At 39.2% G+C, this 15697-nt stretch overlaps 1 protein-coding gene across 1 annotated transcript in view; it reads right to left on the bottom strand.

The window, feature by feature from the left end:
- Nucleotides 1–605: 605 nt before the first annotated feature.
- Glrx3 (glutaredoxin 3) overlaps nt 606–15697 on the bottom strand; it is a 26776-nt gene continuing 11684 nt past the window's right edge. The window contains exons 3-11 of the mRNA XM_046448720.2: nt 13918–13992; nt 13038–13239; nt 8364–8536; nt 8091–8152; nt 5978–6035; nt 4202–4254; nt 3077–3116; nt 2897–2989; nt 606–857 (exon numbers count right to left, since the gene is read on the bottom strand). Coding sequence (XP_046304676.1) covers nt 807–857; nt 2897–2989; nt 3077–3116; nt 4202–4254; nt 5978–6035; nt 8091–8152; nt 8364–8536; nt 13038–13239; nt 13918–13992 — 807 coding nt within the window. The 3' untranslated portion in view covers nt 606–806. The remainder of the gene's footprint in view (nt 858–2896; nt 2990–3076; nt 3117–4201; nt 4255–5977; nt 6036–8090; nt 8153–8363; nt 8537–13037; nt 13240–13917; nt 13993–15697) is intronic.

Raw genomic sequence — 15697 nt, 5'->3', positions numbered from 1 at the left:
AATCCTGATAAAGGTCTCCACCAGTGGGGCAGCTTTTATCCCAAATGATTCAGGATCAAAACACTGTTGGAATTTTCATGGCCCTGAGAAAAGCTCTCAACCTATCTGAAAGGCTAAACCAGTATTCATTATAATGGTTAAAACAAGCCATGAGGCTGCAAACGGACTGACACTTTCCTGCTTTGTCACGACCACTCACTCTTCTACATACTGACAAAAGCACCTGCTGTGACACGCTCCATGAGGAATCCCATGCCTCCTGAATGTGCCTGGTGTGCACCCTCGAACTGAGCAGGGGGTCTGAAAGCAGACCTCCTGTACTGCCTCCACGCTGTCACAGTGCGGGGCTCAGATGCCAGCAAAAGGATTTCATCTCAATTTCCCAAAGCTGCAGAGAGAACGCTCGCCAGTGAGGGGAGCTGCTGGGCTGGTATGTGAGCTGCTCAAAGGCTGATGGGGAGGGAGCACAGCACAGCTCTCAAATTCTCAATACTGATATTCCTCCAGCTACAAAAGCCCACATGTTAAGAAAGAGAGATTTAAAAGGGACTCATTACAGTAACTACATGGTTAACATCCCTACAAAAATACACCTTTTTACACACTTATTTTAATTGAAGATGTTTATTGCATTCTATTTTTGGTGGAAAAAATGTAACATATATTTATTTAGTACAACCTTGTGAGATGCACAAAGCATAACTGAGTAAGAAGCATTTTTTATTCCTAGTCCATTTCTGAGGACTAAATCATGAACTGCTCCACTGTAATTAAATATTTCTTATAATACTTGGGCACCACACTTGTTAATTTTCTCCTCTCAGTATAGGTAGCAATTCACCATTTTCTTTCAGTTCCTAAAAATAAAAAAAAAGTAACAATAATGTAAATGCACATATAAAAAATGAAAACATCTTTGCAAGTCACAGCTTTCATCAACACCTGAGAACAAAAAGGAACTCCTATTGCATTTACACCCCCAAGTCTTTCAACATTCTCAAACTAAACATTATGTCACAAAAACCGAATATAGCCGTTCCTTGGTATGCACAGGGGAGCAGTTCCAGGACTCCCAGGACGCCAGAAAGCATGGATGCTCAAGTCCCTTGCACAGAACTGCACAGTATTCACATACAGCCACCCACACCTTCCCATGCGACCTGTGTCATCTCCAGATGACCTATAATACCTAATGCCAAAGAAGTGTTACATAAGCAGCTGCTGTGCTGAATGGTCTAGAGAATGACAACAGGGGCTAAGTCTAGACGTGATCAATATGATGCTTTTTTTCCCCAGATACTTTTCAATACTCCATTGGTTGAATCTGTATATGGAAAACCGCAGGTGCAGATGGCCCTGTGTGTGTGTTTACGCATGCAAGCATGTAAAATGAAAAATGTAGGTCTATTTTTGTTGCTTTACGGTTATCCAAAAGCTAGTGTTAAACATTTTTTTCCTCCAGGAACGAGATCAGCAAAACTACCTCACTAATGTGTTTCAGAGCCATCATGGCTGCAGCACTCAGCAAGAAAAGAAGCCGGAACAGATGCAACCTCCATATGAAGGCCCCACAGACAAGGTGCTCAAAAGCCCTGGCTTTGTAAACGTGCACTAGTGCCATTTCAGCTGGGATGGGGTTCCTCCACGTCATGAAAGTGCATGCTAAAAACCTTCCCTTCACAATATGACCAGAAGTAGCACTTCTTATTAGTTGTCTTCCACTTCAAAAATCAGAGATCTGACAGAGAAGACTTGCTAACAAAGCAAGCAGGAGGAAGGCCTGAGGGTAGTCTGGGCCTTGGAGGAAGCTCAGCAGCCCGCCTTCTGTGACAGTCCCAGCTTCTCAGGAACCAGCATTCCAGCTGGCCCTCCACTTGACCTACCACAGCCACCTCCCAGAGTGGCAGCAGCAGGGTAGAAGGTTTCAGGGTGTCAAAGCTGCAGCTTCCCTTTATTGTTGTGGGCTAATCAACAGAGCTGTGCAGCACACAGGTGCTAGATGTGGGGCTGCCCTAAGTTCTAGACATTGAATGTAAGAAAAGTTATATCCAACAAGCCAAAAATTAGTGTACCCATCAATCACTTGCTGAGCTCCTAAAGTACACAGAGCATCAGAAGGGATTCAGAGAGTACAAGAGGAACCTCTCAACATGCTTATTACCATCCAACAGTTACAGAGTAATAACATCTGACTGAGGCCAGTGATCTGCAGCCACTGTGGTGCGCAGGGCAGGGCCAGTTCTGGGCCTCCAGGCTCCTGCCTCATCTTCACGCACCATGAACAAATGAGGGAGGATAAAGAAAATGCAGGAAGAAAATCATGACAACATAAAAAGAGGCACAAAAATTTCAGGAATAGGAGCAAATGTCTCTAGCTGGAGGGAGCCAGACATTTACAGACCAGTGAGTTTTACAGGATAAAGAAAACAAGTTTAATTACAGACTATGAAAGAAAATCCAAAACCAAGGGGACAAAGGTGAAGAAATGCTGAAAAGCAGGAAAATATGGAAGAAAGCTCTATGGACTTAGTGCACTATGGTTTTTTTAAGCCTGGCCACAGTCTAGGGCTCGCTGAATGCCAAGTGAGAGTTTGGATACTGGCTGGCAGCTGGATGGGAGCTGACGAGGTTCTATAGAAGGCCCAGAGCAACAGGGAAGGAAATCGCTGGCTAATCCAGGAAGAAGAGGATGAGAACAGTCTGAAGCAGCAGAGACTATGAAAAGGATGAGACATTATACACTCCAAAACAGAAGTACTAGTCCAGAACAGGCAGACTATGAGGCTGGAGAAAAGAGGAGTCCGACAACCCCAAAGTTTCCATTCAATGTGAAATGATGGTTTTCAAACGTGTCCCACTTATCAGTGCTGGAGGGTAGTGGATAGAGTCTCCTTACCTTAACAATATCCAATCCTCCAACAAGCTCCCCTTTCACATACAGCTGTGGGTATGTCGGCCAATTGGAGTATGCTTTTAATCCTTGCCGAACCTAAAGAAAAAACATAATCCTGAAACCTTCCTACAACATCTACAATGAAAGCTAAACAAAAAACAAAACAGAAACCCCAGAACTTACTTCTTCATCTTCCAATATATCAAACGTTTCATATTCAACACTACAAAAAGGAGAGAACATTTTAACAGGAAATACAGTTGTAAAAGAAAAAAATTATAAGACCTATTTGGTGTTTTAAAAATAGTCAAGAAAAGTAGATATTGCTAACAAAATGCCCTAAGTTCTAGGCCAATGGAAACTGTTTCACTTCTTAGATCTGCCAGGGATGACAAAGAACAAATCACCACAGGACACAGATCTACCTGGATCTCTCTCTAGACAAAAAAGGGTCAGACCCAGGGTTAGAAAAATGTTCGTAAATAACAAAGAAAGGGGTCATTAAAAAAACGACCTAAAACCAGCCAGCCTCCCCTCCAGGCCCAGGAAAAGGGGGAAGACAGAGTGGGCCTGAGGTAATAATTACGCTAACTTGACCATATTTTCCTTTATAAAATGCCAAGATAATTTGAAGAAATTAACCATTTTTCTTTTTGCCTCTAACATTACATTCAGTCTAAGCTTTTAATCCTGCTAAAGAATGCTGAAGTATTTAAGATTACCTTCCCTATAACTTCATAGGGTAGGCTAATATAATCTATTTAAAGCTATGATTTAAATACAAATTATAATTTTTTAAAAAAGCAATTGTGAAACAAGGAAGAGAAGTAAAAGTAAGCAAAGCATCTGACAAGCCCAACAGAATATTTGCTACGTATCTCCAGGTAAGTGGTTTTGTTCTGAACCACAGAAGTCACCGGCAGTGTTCTCACCTGGCAGCTTCACCACGGAGCACATCAGAAGAAGAGGTGCTGCAATGTAAGTTCAACTGGACCCCTCTCAGATCCTGGTGATGGACCTTATGTGTGCCCATCAGTTTCATGTGTTGCTTAGAAAGTACAACTTTTTTAAAAGAAAATTTTAAAACAACCTATAATATTCTCCCTGTCCTATCTTTACGCATGGTGAGAACACTGGCCCAAAAAGTTCTACTTTGGTCTTAAGTTAAAGCATTCATAAAACATTATAGCAAAAATAAATAGATTTTAAAAGTATGAACAAATCCAGACATTAAAACTGAAAAGCATTAGTGGCAGAACTAAAGTTAGAATTTTTTAAATACACCATTTGAAAACAAGATTTACATACCCAGTACTATTCAGTATTTCCAGAATTTGTTTGCTGAATCCACATTTTGCTTCCTAAATTTAAAAAATTACATTTTTTTATATGTCCCAATTGTCATGATCGAAGCTAATGCTTTGTCAATCAATGCAGCGCTTGTCCAATGTCATGGCCACTACATTTGCTCGGCTCCTGTGACTCTGCATAGCCCTCTCCTTCAAGCACTGACCCTCTAGACATCTTCCCAGACACAGCCCATAGACCTACTCAGGCATGCAGCCTCATAAGGTGACATGTGCTTTAGTGGCTCATGGTCTGTGTGGTTAGAAGGTGCCTGAATCAAGTCTAGACCTTCTAGAGAATTTCTTCCTTACTTGATTTACCTGAACACACTTAACCTTTCTGCAATAACTAAAATAATCATTGTCATGTTCCCAACTTTGACCCCATTTTAAAAATTTATCTTTACATTATATGGCATCAAATTTTGGGGGTGGTTATGGAAATCTTATGCTTTTTTTTCATGCCACAGGACCCCAAATCCTAACAATCTTGTGGAAAAAAATTGATACACATAAAACATTTTAAAAGTTCCAACAATAGTGTTTCTGAAATGTATGAATTCTTTCTGGGCTTTCAGAAAAAAAAGGACTGTTGAGAATAAAAATCTACTTTAAATAATCTCAAAAGGGGCGGGGGGGGGATGCCGCTTTATCATTACTAGGAGTTATTCATTTCCTCCATTTATTTTTAACAAATACACTGAACCAGTGAAAGAATCTAGATCCTAACATAGCATGGATTTCAACATGCTAAAAATTCCTATGATCTTCCTTGCTGTTATTACTTTCGTTATATTAACTAATTAGTTGTGTTAACTAATGAGTTTCATTATATTTGTAATATTAGCTTTCATATTCCTTATGGTGACCTGACTCTCAAAACAGTCCTGTGAAGCCCATTTACAAGGGGCAAAGCAGCTTTCTATGGCTGAGTCACCTGCCCAAGGTGTCCTGTCCTATGTGTTGGGCAGTTTCCTCACTCTGTCAGCCTCAGCTAGCACAGTGGTAATTTCCACACCTCCATGTAAGCCAAACCCTGTTCAGCTTTGCCTATCCTAATGACTGGCTGAGAATTCAGGAAATTTAAGACAGATTCAATTGTTACAAAACCAGTAAAATACAATATAAATGCAATGGCTAGTCTGGGGAAATTACCATCTTAATCCCAATCCAAAAGTTAATTAGTTTTACTCAAGCCATCCGTGGCAGTGATCTATCAAACTTGATATTCAAAATGATGCAAAATTAATATGTATTTTCATCAAAGATACTACAAGAACCATCTCATTATAAATGAGAATTACTCATTCATCAAACATATGAGGAGCACACACACCAAAGCCAGGGTTTGTTTCCCACCATGGACACTTGTACTGTAAGAACCCAAGCACTACCAGCTTCCCCGCACAAAGTACACCAAAGCAGCCCACACACTCAAACAAAGGGTAATGGGACAGCAACTAGCAGACCAGCAAGTGTTAAAATAGTGTTGACCATGTTAGCTGACAAAGTTTGGCAGCAGAAAGAAATGCACCCTGCTGAGATGTTGATGATAAAGTCAAGCAAAATGTAGATTACTTTGCTTGATCTCCATAAGCACCAATTAAGGCCTGGATAACTTCCTGATACTGCTACAGCTTCATTAGCTAAAGCTAGGAGAAGAAGATTTAACTGTCCCCTTGTTGCAGATGTTAACATCAAAAGAAATTACAAATAAAACCATTTTTGAGTTCTTTACCTGTTTGTTTCCTTTCATAAAGAGCATCACAGAAGCTTTATTTGTCAGCACTTTAAGCCTGAAGAGAGAAAATTGATATAAAATGGCTCAGCTCAATTATTAAACACCACTTTTGCTCTGCATCATGAGTAACATGCGTATTTGAGGGATAGCAGGATGATAGTTCACAGCTTTGAGTGGTATTAAACAAGCAAATGCACTGACATTTTCCTTTATTTCACGCTCTCCCTGAGCCACTGTAAAACACAATATGGCTTCCTAGGCAACGAATGTTCCTTCAAGTTGCAATTTAAGCCCATCAACTCAGAGTACTAAAAAAAAAATAATAATAATAACCAAGTCAGGAAGGAATTATTCAATAGGGGGCTCATCTATTGGGCAGAATTTCCAGAACTAGATCCACGAGCCCTATGTCTCACAACTCTGCAGAGTTCTGCACTCCTAAGGCTCACAGGGCAGGCTAGAGGATGAAAGCGTTAAATCCTAGAACATCGACTAATGCTAGCTGCTAAAAAACTAATGCAATAATGACTTTATACCACCTTTCAAACCAAATAACCTAACTCCTGTCAGGAACTTTAATCATCTGTAGTTAGCCCCAAAGTTTAGTCACACAAATCTCAGAAAAAGTCAGCGTGGGGACAATGGGTCACACCACCATATTTTCACTCCACTGGTGCCACAGGGTAATTAATCCACAGCTCAAAATCTCTCTACAGAAAAGTCACAAAGAAATGCACAGATCAAGAACACGGCCACATCATCTCACCTCCAATGAAGTCTAGCCCATTCTCAGACACAGCAGCAGATGCAGAAACAGGACGCTGGCCCGCATCACTCACCCAGACCACTCTGCACTGTCAAAACACGTCACAAGCCCACAAACTCTGCTCACGAGGTACTCTTTAAATTACTATTCAAAATACACTAAATTCTGCTGGTCTATATAATCCTGGCCAGTTACTGTCTGTGTCTAAAACACAGGAGATTTAGAAGCAGTACATTCAGAAAACGGAAGGTCCAGTGGACAAAAGAGCATAAACAGCAATGAGCATCTATTTGAGAAGGAAAATGGGCACTGAACAGCAAATCTAGACATAAAAGAACAGCTGTCTTCAGAGGCTACAGCTGCCACAAGCCAAGGGCGTCACCACACTATAGGAAAGAACAAGTGAGGACCGTGTGGTCAACAAAAGGACACCACTTTCTCATTAAGAGGCAAGAAGGGCAATTAAACTTAAAAAATAAATAAATAAAACTTAAAAAAAAAAAAAAGGCAGGAAGGGTGCTGGCTGTGAGGGGTCAAATGGACACCCACGGAGCACTAATACAGTCCTACTACCCACGGAGGACCACTTCACTACTCAAGCACGAATGAACAAGGTATTTATTATTAAACACTAGCAGAAATTTTCAAAATATTAAATGATAAGAAAACTTTAAGAGGGAGGTTTATTTTACAAACTCAAGCCCAACTGCAAATGGCTGACTTGATGTATTTCAAAATCAATTCCTTTTTAAACCTCTACATTAATCCATCTGTATCTGAATAAAAGTCCCTTTAATTCTCCCTACATACCAAAGTCCAAAATTTCTATGAGTTTCTTCTAAAGTTGACTGAGATCCTCCATAAAATAGAGAAAAGTTTTCCAGCTCCAAAATCTGCTGGATTTTAAGGTGTCATAGTTAGAAAGGCAATGAGACGTATCCAGGGTCTGATGGGAAGTCTAACACATATGCAACATCAGCTTCTCACACCGCACACACTCAGGGTTCTAAACAAGAGTGCTGTGTTGACATCCTCAGGCAAGAACCAAATAACAGGATCCTGGCTCCAAATGCAGGGAGGGAAGAAAACTTGGTTAATCCACCTGAAACCATGACTTTCCAGAAGAGCAAAGAATATCTAAACAATCACTAAACTGTTGCTAATGCTTCTCCAGTTCAAATTAGAGTTTCCCAAGTCTGTTTAACTAGTTTGACAGCAAACAATGACCCCTGGCAGGCAAACATCAAATCTTTGATTTTTTTTAAAGAAAAAGCAACGCAAAAACAGGATTTAAAAATATTTTTAAAGTAAGAGTAGACTCTGTGAAACTTCTATAACACTTACCTTTCCTCTAATTTGGGAGCTTTGGGGCAAATTGTATCTAGTTCTTCAGATGCTTCTAGCTCCTGAAATAAACATAACATACACATCAGTTTAAGAAACCTTTACTATGACATAAATCTCCATCACACCATAATACTGATCAATTACCTATTCAGAGATACTTTTATTCCAAATTGATATTAGTAAATGCAGAGATTCATGTGTACTTTAGACTAATTATAAGTATGCTCTAAATGGAATTTCTTTACAAGGTACAGATTTCTCAATCTTCACCTTAATTATATCAAGGCCTCCTATGAGCTCTCCAGAAACATAGAGCTGAGGATAGGTGGGCCAATTGGAGTAAGTTTTGAGCCCCTGCCGAACTTCTTCATCTGAGAAGATATCAAAACTGCTAAACTGAATATTATGTTTGTGAAGAATTTCCACCATCTGCTTGCTGAAACCTGCATACAGAAAAAGAAAACAAAGAATTTAGCATGTCTCTCATATACATAAACACGATTATAAATTAATTGAGAGTACATATCACCCAGTGAACACAGATGCCTGCCTTTATTCTGCCAGTGATTTAGCTGGCACAGCTGAATAATATGTGAAGAGAAGATACATCCCAAGCAACTCTCATATGACCTTGAACCACACATGTTCAGATATGACTTAACTCTTTAACACAACTGGAAGCTTTAAAAAAAAAAATGGATGTGTATTAATCAAAGTTGCTCTTACCATTAGGAACATTTTTTGTGGAAGGAAATTTAGTGGCTAAAGAGCAGAGAGCTCTGAAGCTCTGGCACCATTCATCCACCGGAGGGCAGAAGGCCCTGGACAGCCACCTCCCAGTACTTCTGAACAGCCCCTCCCACTCTCCCATGCTGAGAGTGGAGGAGAGTCAGCTCTAGCTAGAGGAAAAACTCAAGACAGCAGTTATTTTTAACCCAACTGTGTACTTCCACTGCCATTTTCCTGCTTCCTGAGTGCCCACTTGAGCAGTTCTCAGTCCTCAACATCTCTAAGGACAGATGAGAAATCAAGGAGGGACATCTTCTCTCTCAAGCTGAAATGGGCACAGCACATTGAATTTTAAAGCCATCTTCTCTGTCATTATATATGAACTGTCAATAGATTGACAGTGTTCTTTCTCATCTCATGTCATCACTTGACAGTTTCTTTTCTAAAACTATTTACATTCCCTAAAGTGTGTAATGTAATTTCTTTGCTACACTGTAGTGACAATTTTATGTTCCATGATTTTATTATACTTTTGTGACACATTTCTGTTCTGTACTTTCTTGACATCATCATCTTATTATAACATTAGTACTGAAGAATAAGAGTGTGAATCAGTCTTTTATAAACCTGTTAGTCCAGTCTGAAAAAAGGATATTTTTCTTTCCATAAACTAATTCTTACCAATCTTTTTTCCTAGTTTGAGCCACCCTACGCTTTCACATCTCATCATTCTTCTTTCCAAACATAGTCGTAACTCACTAGAAAATAACCTATTCTTCAGATTCAAAATTCCTATAAGACTTAACAGCATTTGCAATTATTTTCAAATCATAATATTCAGCATAAGATTAACTGAAAGATAAGCTTAACCTGATATCACCCAAAAGCATGTTTAGTATTAAAACAGATCTACAACTGAGCTTCATTTTCCAGATCTGCTGTTGAAGATGAAGCACTAGTATTTATTTGTACAGCTATAAGTTCTTTTCCTACAACAGAAGTGTTAAGTTCATGTACAGCCTGCAGTAAAACACTGATTCTGAAATTTTTTCATTCATCTGGGAGTTCATTAGTAAACAGCTAACGGCTGATTGCTGATGGTTATTCTGCTGCCAATATATTAACTCATTTCTACTGTAACTGGCTGAGAAAGAGCTTTATTTTAGCTTTAGGCAATTACATGCAGACTAGAAAGATTGATTGGTAGTATTTCATTTTTAAGGGTTAAAGTGGTAGACTGGAAATGTTTTCCTTATGGATAAAGTAGTAAGAAAGCTTTATTCTAATGACAAAATATTTACACAATTTGAAGAAAAATGCATGCAAGAAATAAAAATACTTAAAAGTAAAAAAAAAAAAAAAAAAAAAAAAGATTAACTGCCACAAAGTCACCATTTCTATCTGCAGTCATGTCTACTCATGACATGAGTAATACACCTAACTGCCACATTTAATAACTATCTAACAATAAACCCCTAAAGAATAGTTCTGCAATATGCTTTTGTGACTGAAACAAGGCAGATGACTCTCACTGCAGGAGAAATTTCTATGGTCAGACACCTGCTTTGCTACAAGTCTAACTTCAACAGCTGTAAGAACTCCCCAATTACTTAATTAACTTGCTCTAAGACTTAACAATTCTGTTTAAGAAGACAGACATCTCAGTGCTTCTAGAAACTCTTCCTTCACACCTAAGTGTCCTCTCTATCTTCCTGAGCTGCACAGAACAGGGACAACCAAGTCTTTAACAACTGAGGCTCTCTCATGATACACCACAGGATTCTACAGGCAGAATCCACAGCAAAGGATGAGAAGGCAGAGCTGTGGCCTGCATGGGAGCCAGGGACAGGCTCCAGAAATGGCTTTTCCAGCTTCCTGGATTCAAATTTAAATGTTATTTATTCATGGTTTTCTGACTTTCAGAAAGGGAGATGGGGGCCATCAATTTAAAAATCAAGTGTAGCCATAGTCTGCAGTGGCCATCAAAACGGTGTTACTAAAGCGTAGTACTTTCAAAGCGAACTCTGCCAAACCAGGAGAGTGGCCACTTGAATTCACAAGGTGAAAAAAACTTGGTTTTTAATTACAGGAGCTCACCTACACTTCTTCTCTGAGGTGCTAACAAAGGAGCAAAAACAATTCTCTTCTAGGCAGGCTCAAAAAGACAGCAGAAGGAAAGGCCTTATGCTCCCAAAAGAAAGCAGCTTCAGGATGAAGTTATGCAGCAAAGCACACAGAAAGGGGAAAAAGAGCCAGGGAAGGAAGCAGCAGGGCTCAGACACAAAGGAAATGCTTTCTAAGTATCCTAAGCAGACACTTTATTAGAACCAACGCCTAAGGCAATCTGCTCATTCTATCTGCTGGGTAGGAAAGACAACACCCAAAATATCAGGAAACAGAAAAGCCCTTTAAAAATGGAGTTACAAAGTCGTAAAGAATAAAACAAGCCTTAGAACAGAAGAAACTGTACTGTTAGACCATCTGCATCTAAAAACCTTCCTTTAAATTCCCTAGTTACTTATTTCATTCCCTAAATATCTATAATGCTGTGTTTTTCAGATTGCTCTAAAACGTGTTAAAACTTTTTGATTTTTATTTGTGTAATCTTTTAAATGTCAGTTTTATCATAAATGAAGTTTAATGAAGTGAAGAAAAATGAGTATTTCTAAGTTTACCTCTAATTTGCTTGAATATAACATCTACATTGAAAAGGCCCTCCAAGACTGACTTTACCCCAACACTCCCAGGAGGAAATGGGGGTAGTTACTTGTGCCCAGTTACTAAGCAGGGCCAAACGAAGCTCACTCACTTGACCATGCCCATCACTCTTCCAGCACACCCTTTCCTCTTCTGGCTGAGCATCCCTTCCCCCAGCTTTGGTTTTGCCATTTGCCAGTTTCACCAAGTCATCATTCAGATCCCAAAGAGGAGAACACAGCATTAGGTTTGCTATGTAAAAACTAGCAGACAGGTTCGCCACATTTTATAGCCAGTTATACTGCCCTTCAGACTGGAATGAAGGTACTGAATAAAATCCATGAGACTGATGTGAGTCCTCATATTAGGTGGGCTCATAAACTGCCAGAAATGGTTTTCATGCAACACGTCTGTTGATGCCTTAGCTAATCCTGCGACAGACCAGGTTAGCCTGTAGTCCCTTCAGAGAAGGTGTCACCTGAAACGGAAGACACTGACCAGGAAATTTTTTAGGTAGAACTAAGAAATAAAAGAATCATTTCTTCAACTTTTAAAACAGAATTTATCTTGAAACTTTACGATTAAAAGTAGACTTTTTCATAACTTAACATATAATTTGATAACCATATAGGGAAGAATTTAAAATTGAAATTTATATTGGAAGCTAGGCTATTTTTATAAAGTCACATTGGACATGTAGAAACCATATCAATTACATCCTCAATTTTATTGCCACCTATCTTAATAAGTTCCCTCCTGTGTAGTTGAAACAAATACTCTTAAGAGTCTCAATAGCATCATCAAAAGTCATTGAATGCTCAATTATGAAGCATAATAATGTTGTACCAGGCACAGTAAAAAGAAAACAACATAAACCCAATACCAGAGGGGTCAAATAACTCTAAAACTTACTTAAGGACACAATTACGAGCATCTATGTGTATAGAAAATAAGGGTACTATAAGCCAAGAATTGGGAGTCTTTAAATTACTAGCCGCTATAAATTGGAAAAGACAGCAATGGGCAAATAATGCAATCATTAGACATCAACAACAGGGAAGGCAAGAGTACACAACAGGCCCACGAACACTATGAAAATATTGCAGATTTTTAAATTACTGAATCTGATGAGTGAAGAAAAGGAGGTGGCCAAGAAAGAAGCTGTTAAGAGCAAAACTACACAGGCCAAAGGCCCATCAACAGAGACAGCAACATGGCAGCAGGAACCTGATCTCAACTCCGCCACTGGTTGGCCTTGGGTGAATCAACTTCCCATCTACATGGATAAGACAAAGGTGCTGAATTAGATAATTTCTAGGACCCCTTCTGGTTCCAACCTTCTCCAAGTTTACAACGCACACTAATTCTTCTCATCTACTTGTCTGATGCCCCTGGGAATCAGAACCTGTCTGGTTTTCTACAAGCATGTGAACAGAAGCAAAAGATGTCCACCCCAACTGCACCCTACACTGGCAAAGCACCTGCATAGCTTACACCATCTCAAGCACAGCTTCTTACCACAGCGAGGTTCTTGAGGGGTTCCTTTCATGAACAACATGCAAGGAGCAGCGTGCGTTAATTTCTTCAGGCGAAGGTTAAGATCTTCTTTAAGATGCTCATTAGCACTAGGTGGAAAGGAGCCACTAGATGCGTGTCGCTGCACTTTTTTGGTCAACTCTGGAGCATGTGCACCATCTAATCGGTCAATTTTCTGAGAATTCTAAAGTTTAAAATGTCATTTAGAATACATGTGGCATTCCTTCATCAGAGAGATTTTAGACTCAAATTATAGCGAGTACATACATAGTTCTAGTCAATTTTTAAACAAGTCAACACTGTTACTGGAGAAATAAAAACCTGATTATCAACTGCCTGAAAGGCACTCAATTTAGAAATACATGAGCCCTTTTATTGAGAATGTGTGATGAAAATACTGCACCACCACAGTCAAACCATCCAAAAAGATCTTCTCCCACACTCGCTGGGATGCATCTATTACTAAGTATGAAGTATCTGAAGAACTATGGTAATACCGTGGGTACCCTGAAGCAAAGATTTGCCTCTGCTTCCTAAAAATCATCAATCAAGCCAGAACCAGCTACATGCTTCATAATGCTTAGGCACATGCCCTAAACAAGCAACTTCTGATTCAACACAAGGGAACATTACAATTTGCAGCCAAGGGTCTGTACTTTGGTTAAGAAGTAACCACCTGGCTTTTCTCTCTGGCCCTTCTCATCAGCATCAGGGCAAACAATGAGACCACTGGGGAAAGTGCAAGGCCAGGAAAAACCAAATGCCTCATGTTAAGGGGTCCAGAAAGAGTAAAAAGGAACCAACATGGACAGTCCAATGGACCACTAGAGATGGATGTTCTTGTACCACCCTTTATCCTTACCTTGAAAAACAGAAAGGTGGGAACAGAAATAATTTCATATTTTTCAGATACTTCAGGAACAGCTTCAGCTTCCAACTTTAAAATAAAAAAAGAATTTAAGCTTGATTATTACAAGGTCCTTTTTTACTGCTTCAACATGTAAATCAGTTTCACTTGTATTACCCCTCCAAGTAGCTGGCGTTTTTAAGAGTATGGCAGAAAAGTCTACGACACATTTACATTGAAATGAGACTCACTGGGCTGGCATGCCATCCACGGAGTCTGCAGTGTCAAAACAGGTTCAGAGGTTTTTATTTTGTTGCACATTTCAAAAGATGCCTGGAGGCTGTGAATAAAATTTTTGGTGCACTAGTGACCTAGTAAATTTTCAATCATATGCAGCTACTACTATATTGAAATCCATAAATCACTGACCCCAGTTATGTCATGATTACAGTGCTTATTTTCTGCCCACAGCAATTCTTGCTGTTTGCTCTATTGACTAATTTCAAGAGGCAGTACATCATGACTGACAGTTGCAGCCTTCTGCAAATTATGAAGCAAAAGGAGTATTTCTTCAATAAACTATTGATGTCTGATAAATTTTACTTTTAACTCCTACAAGGCTGCTGGACACTAGGCAGATATCTTGCCAAGTTACTTGCTTCAGGTCTATTCATACATGGAAATTCACTGTAAGATGATTATACTCTGTCTGATGATTTCCTTGAGGCTCCTCAACAAGATATAATGTGATATCTGACGACGTGGATATGAAGGACATTTAGAAACACAATTTTGTAAATAATTAGAACACAATTACTATAAGCTATTTATGTAGGTCTTTATAAACTATACTTTGAGAAAAACCAAGATATATTTTTATCTCACAGGACTGTCAATTTAATATAAACTTTTTGAAACCAATAAAAACCTACATTCACATTATACCTATAGGAAATAAAATTTATTGATAAATTGTTAAAAAGTGCTTAAAATATATACACTGAATTTCTTCAAGAGTGAGATATCTCCACTGGGCCTGGAATACTATTTTTATCTACAGCTTTACCAGTCAGGTGATTTCCATTAGATTGAAACTCAATGCAGAGGGAGGAGGCCATCTGTCTGTGATCTATGCCTTCCACCTTACACATTTTTAGATGCTGCTCCACTATCTTGTTTTATCTCTTTAGAGCACCCTTTTGCAACAATATTTTTAATTAATTTCCATTTTTAAAAATGCATTCTGTATCTTAAATTAACATCAACCATTCAATAATCTGAAAAAGGTGCAAAAAAAGATGTTTTTCTCAGACAGCTGTTCAGAACACACTTTTTCTTTAATTTTAGAAATGTATGCACCATTCTCTTTAAGACATGCAATTCTGCACTCTGAACAAGAATGCCAGAGAGGCTGAAAACAAGGGCATGTCCACAGTGTCACTTCGGCTCATTAGCCCTTCCTTTCGGCTACCATCTGTGGAGCACCCACCACATGCTGGGTATTGTGCCGAGTGCCATAAAGGTTCCTACCCTTGTACTACTGGAGTCTAACAGAAGAGACAGACATCCCATCACCAAGCAATGCCATGCAGGAAAGAGGCAGGGTGGTCTTAAATCAGAAAAATATAGACAGCATCCAACTCGTACAAACTCCTACATGCTTTCAAAATCTGATCTCTTCTGATTTTCCTACTGGTTTCCCACAAGGTCTTAAGACAGCTCTTCCTGAAGCAAATCACTTGCTGTTCCTACTGAAGTCGAAGGATCACCACAAGTGCCTCCCTTCAAATCAGCT

The sequence above is a fragment of the Marmota monax genome, unplaced genomic scaffold, assembly GCF_021218885.2.
Source record: "Marmota monax isolate L192 unplaced genomic scaffold, Marmota_monax_Labrador192_F-V1.1 WCK01_AAM20220418_F8-fsc00076, whole genome shotgun sequence".
Lineage (NCBI taxonomy): Eukaryota > Metazoa > Chordata > Mammalia > Rodentia > Sciuridae > Marmota > Marmota monax.
The sequence above is the reverse complement of the archived record's forward strand: the minus strand, read 5'-3'. Positions and strand labels throughout refer to the sequence as shown.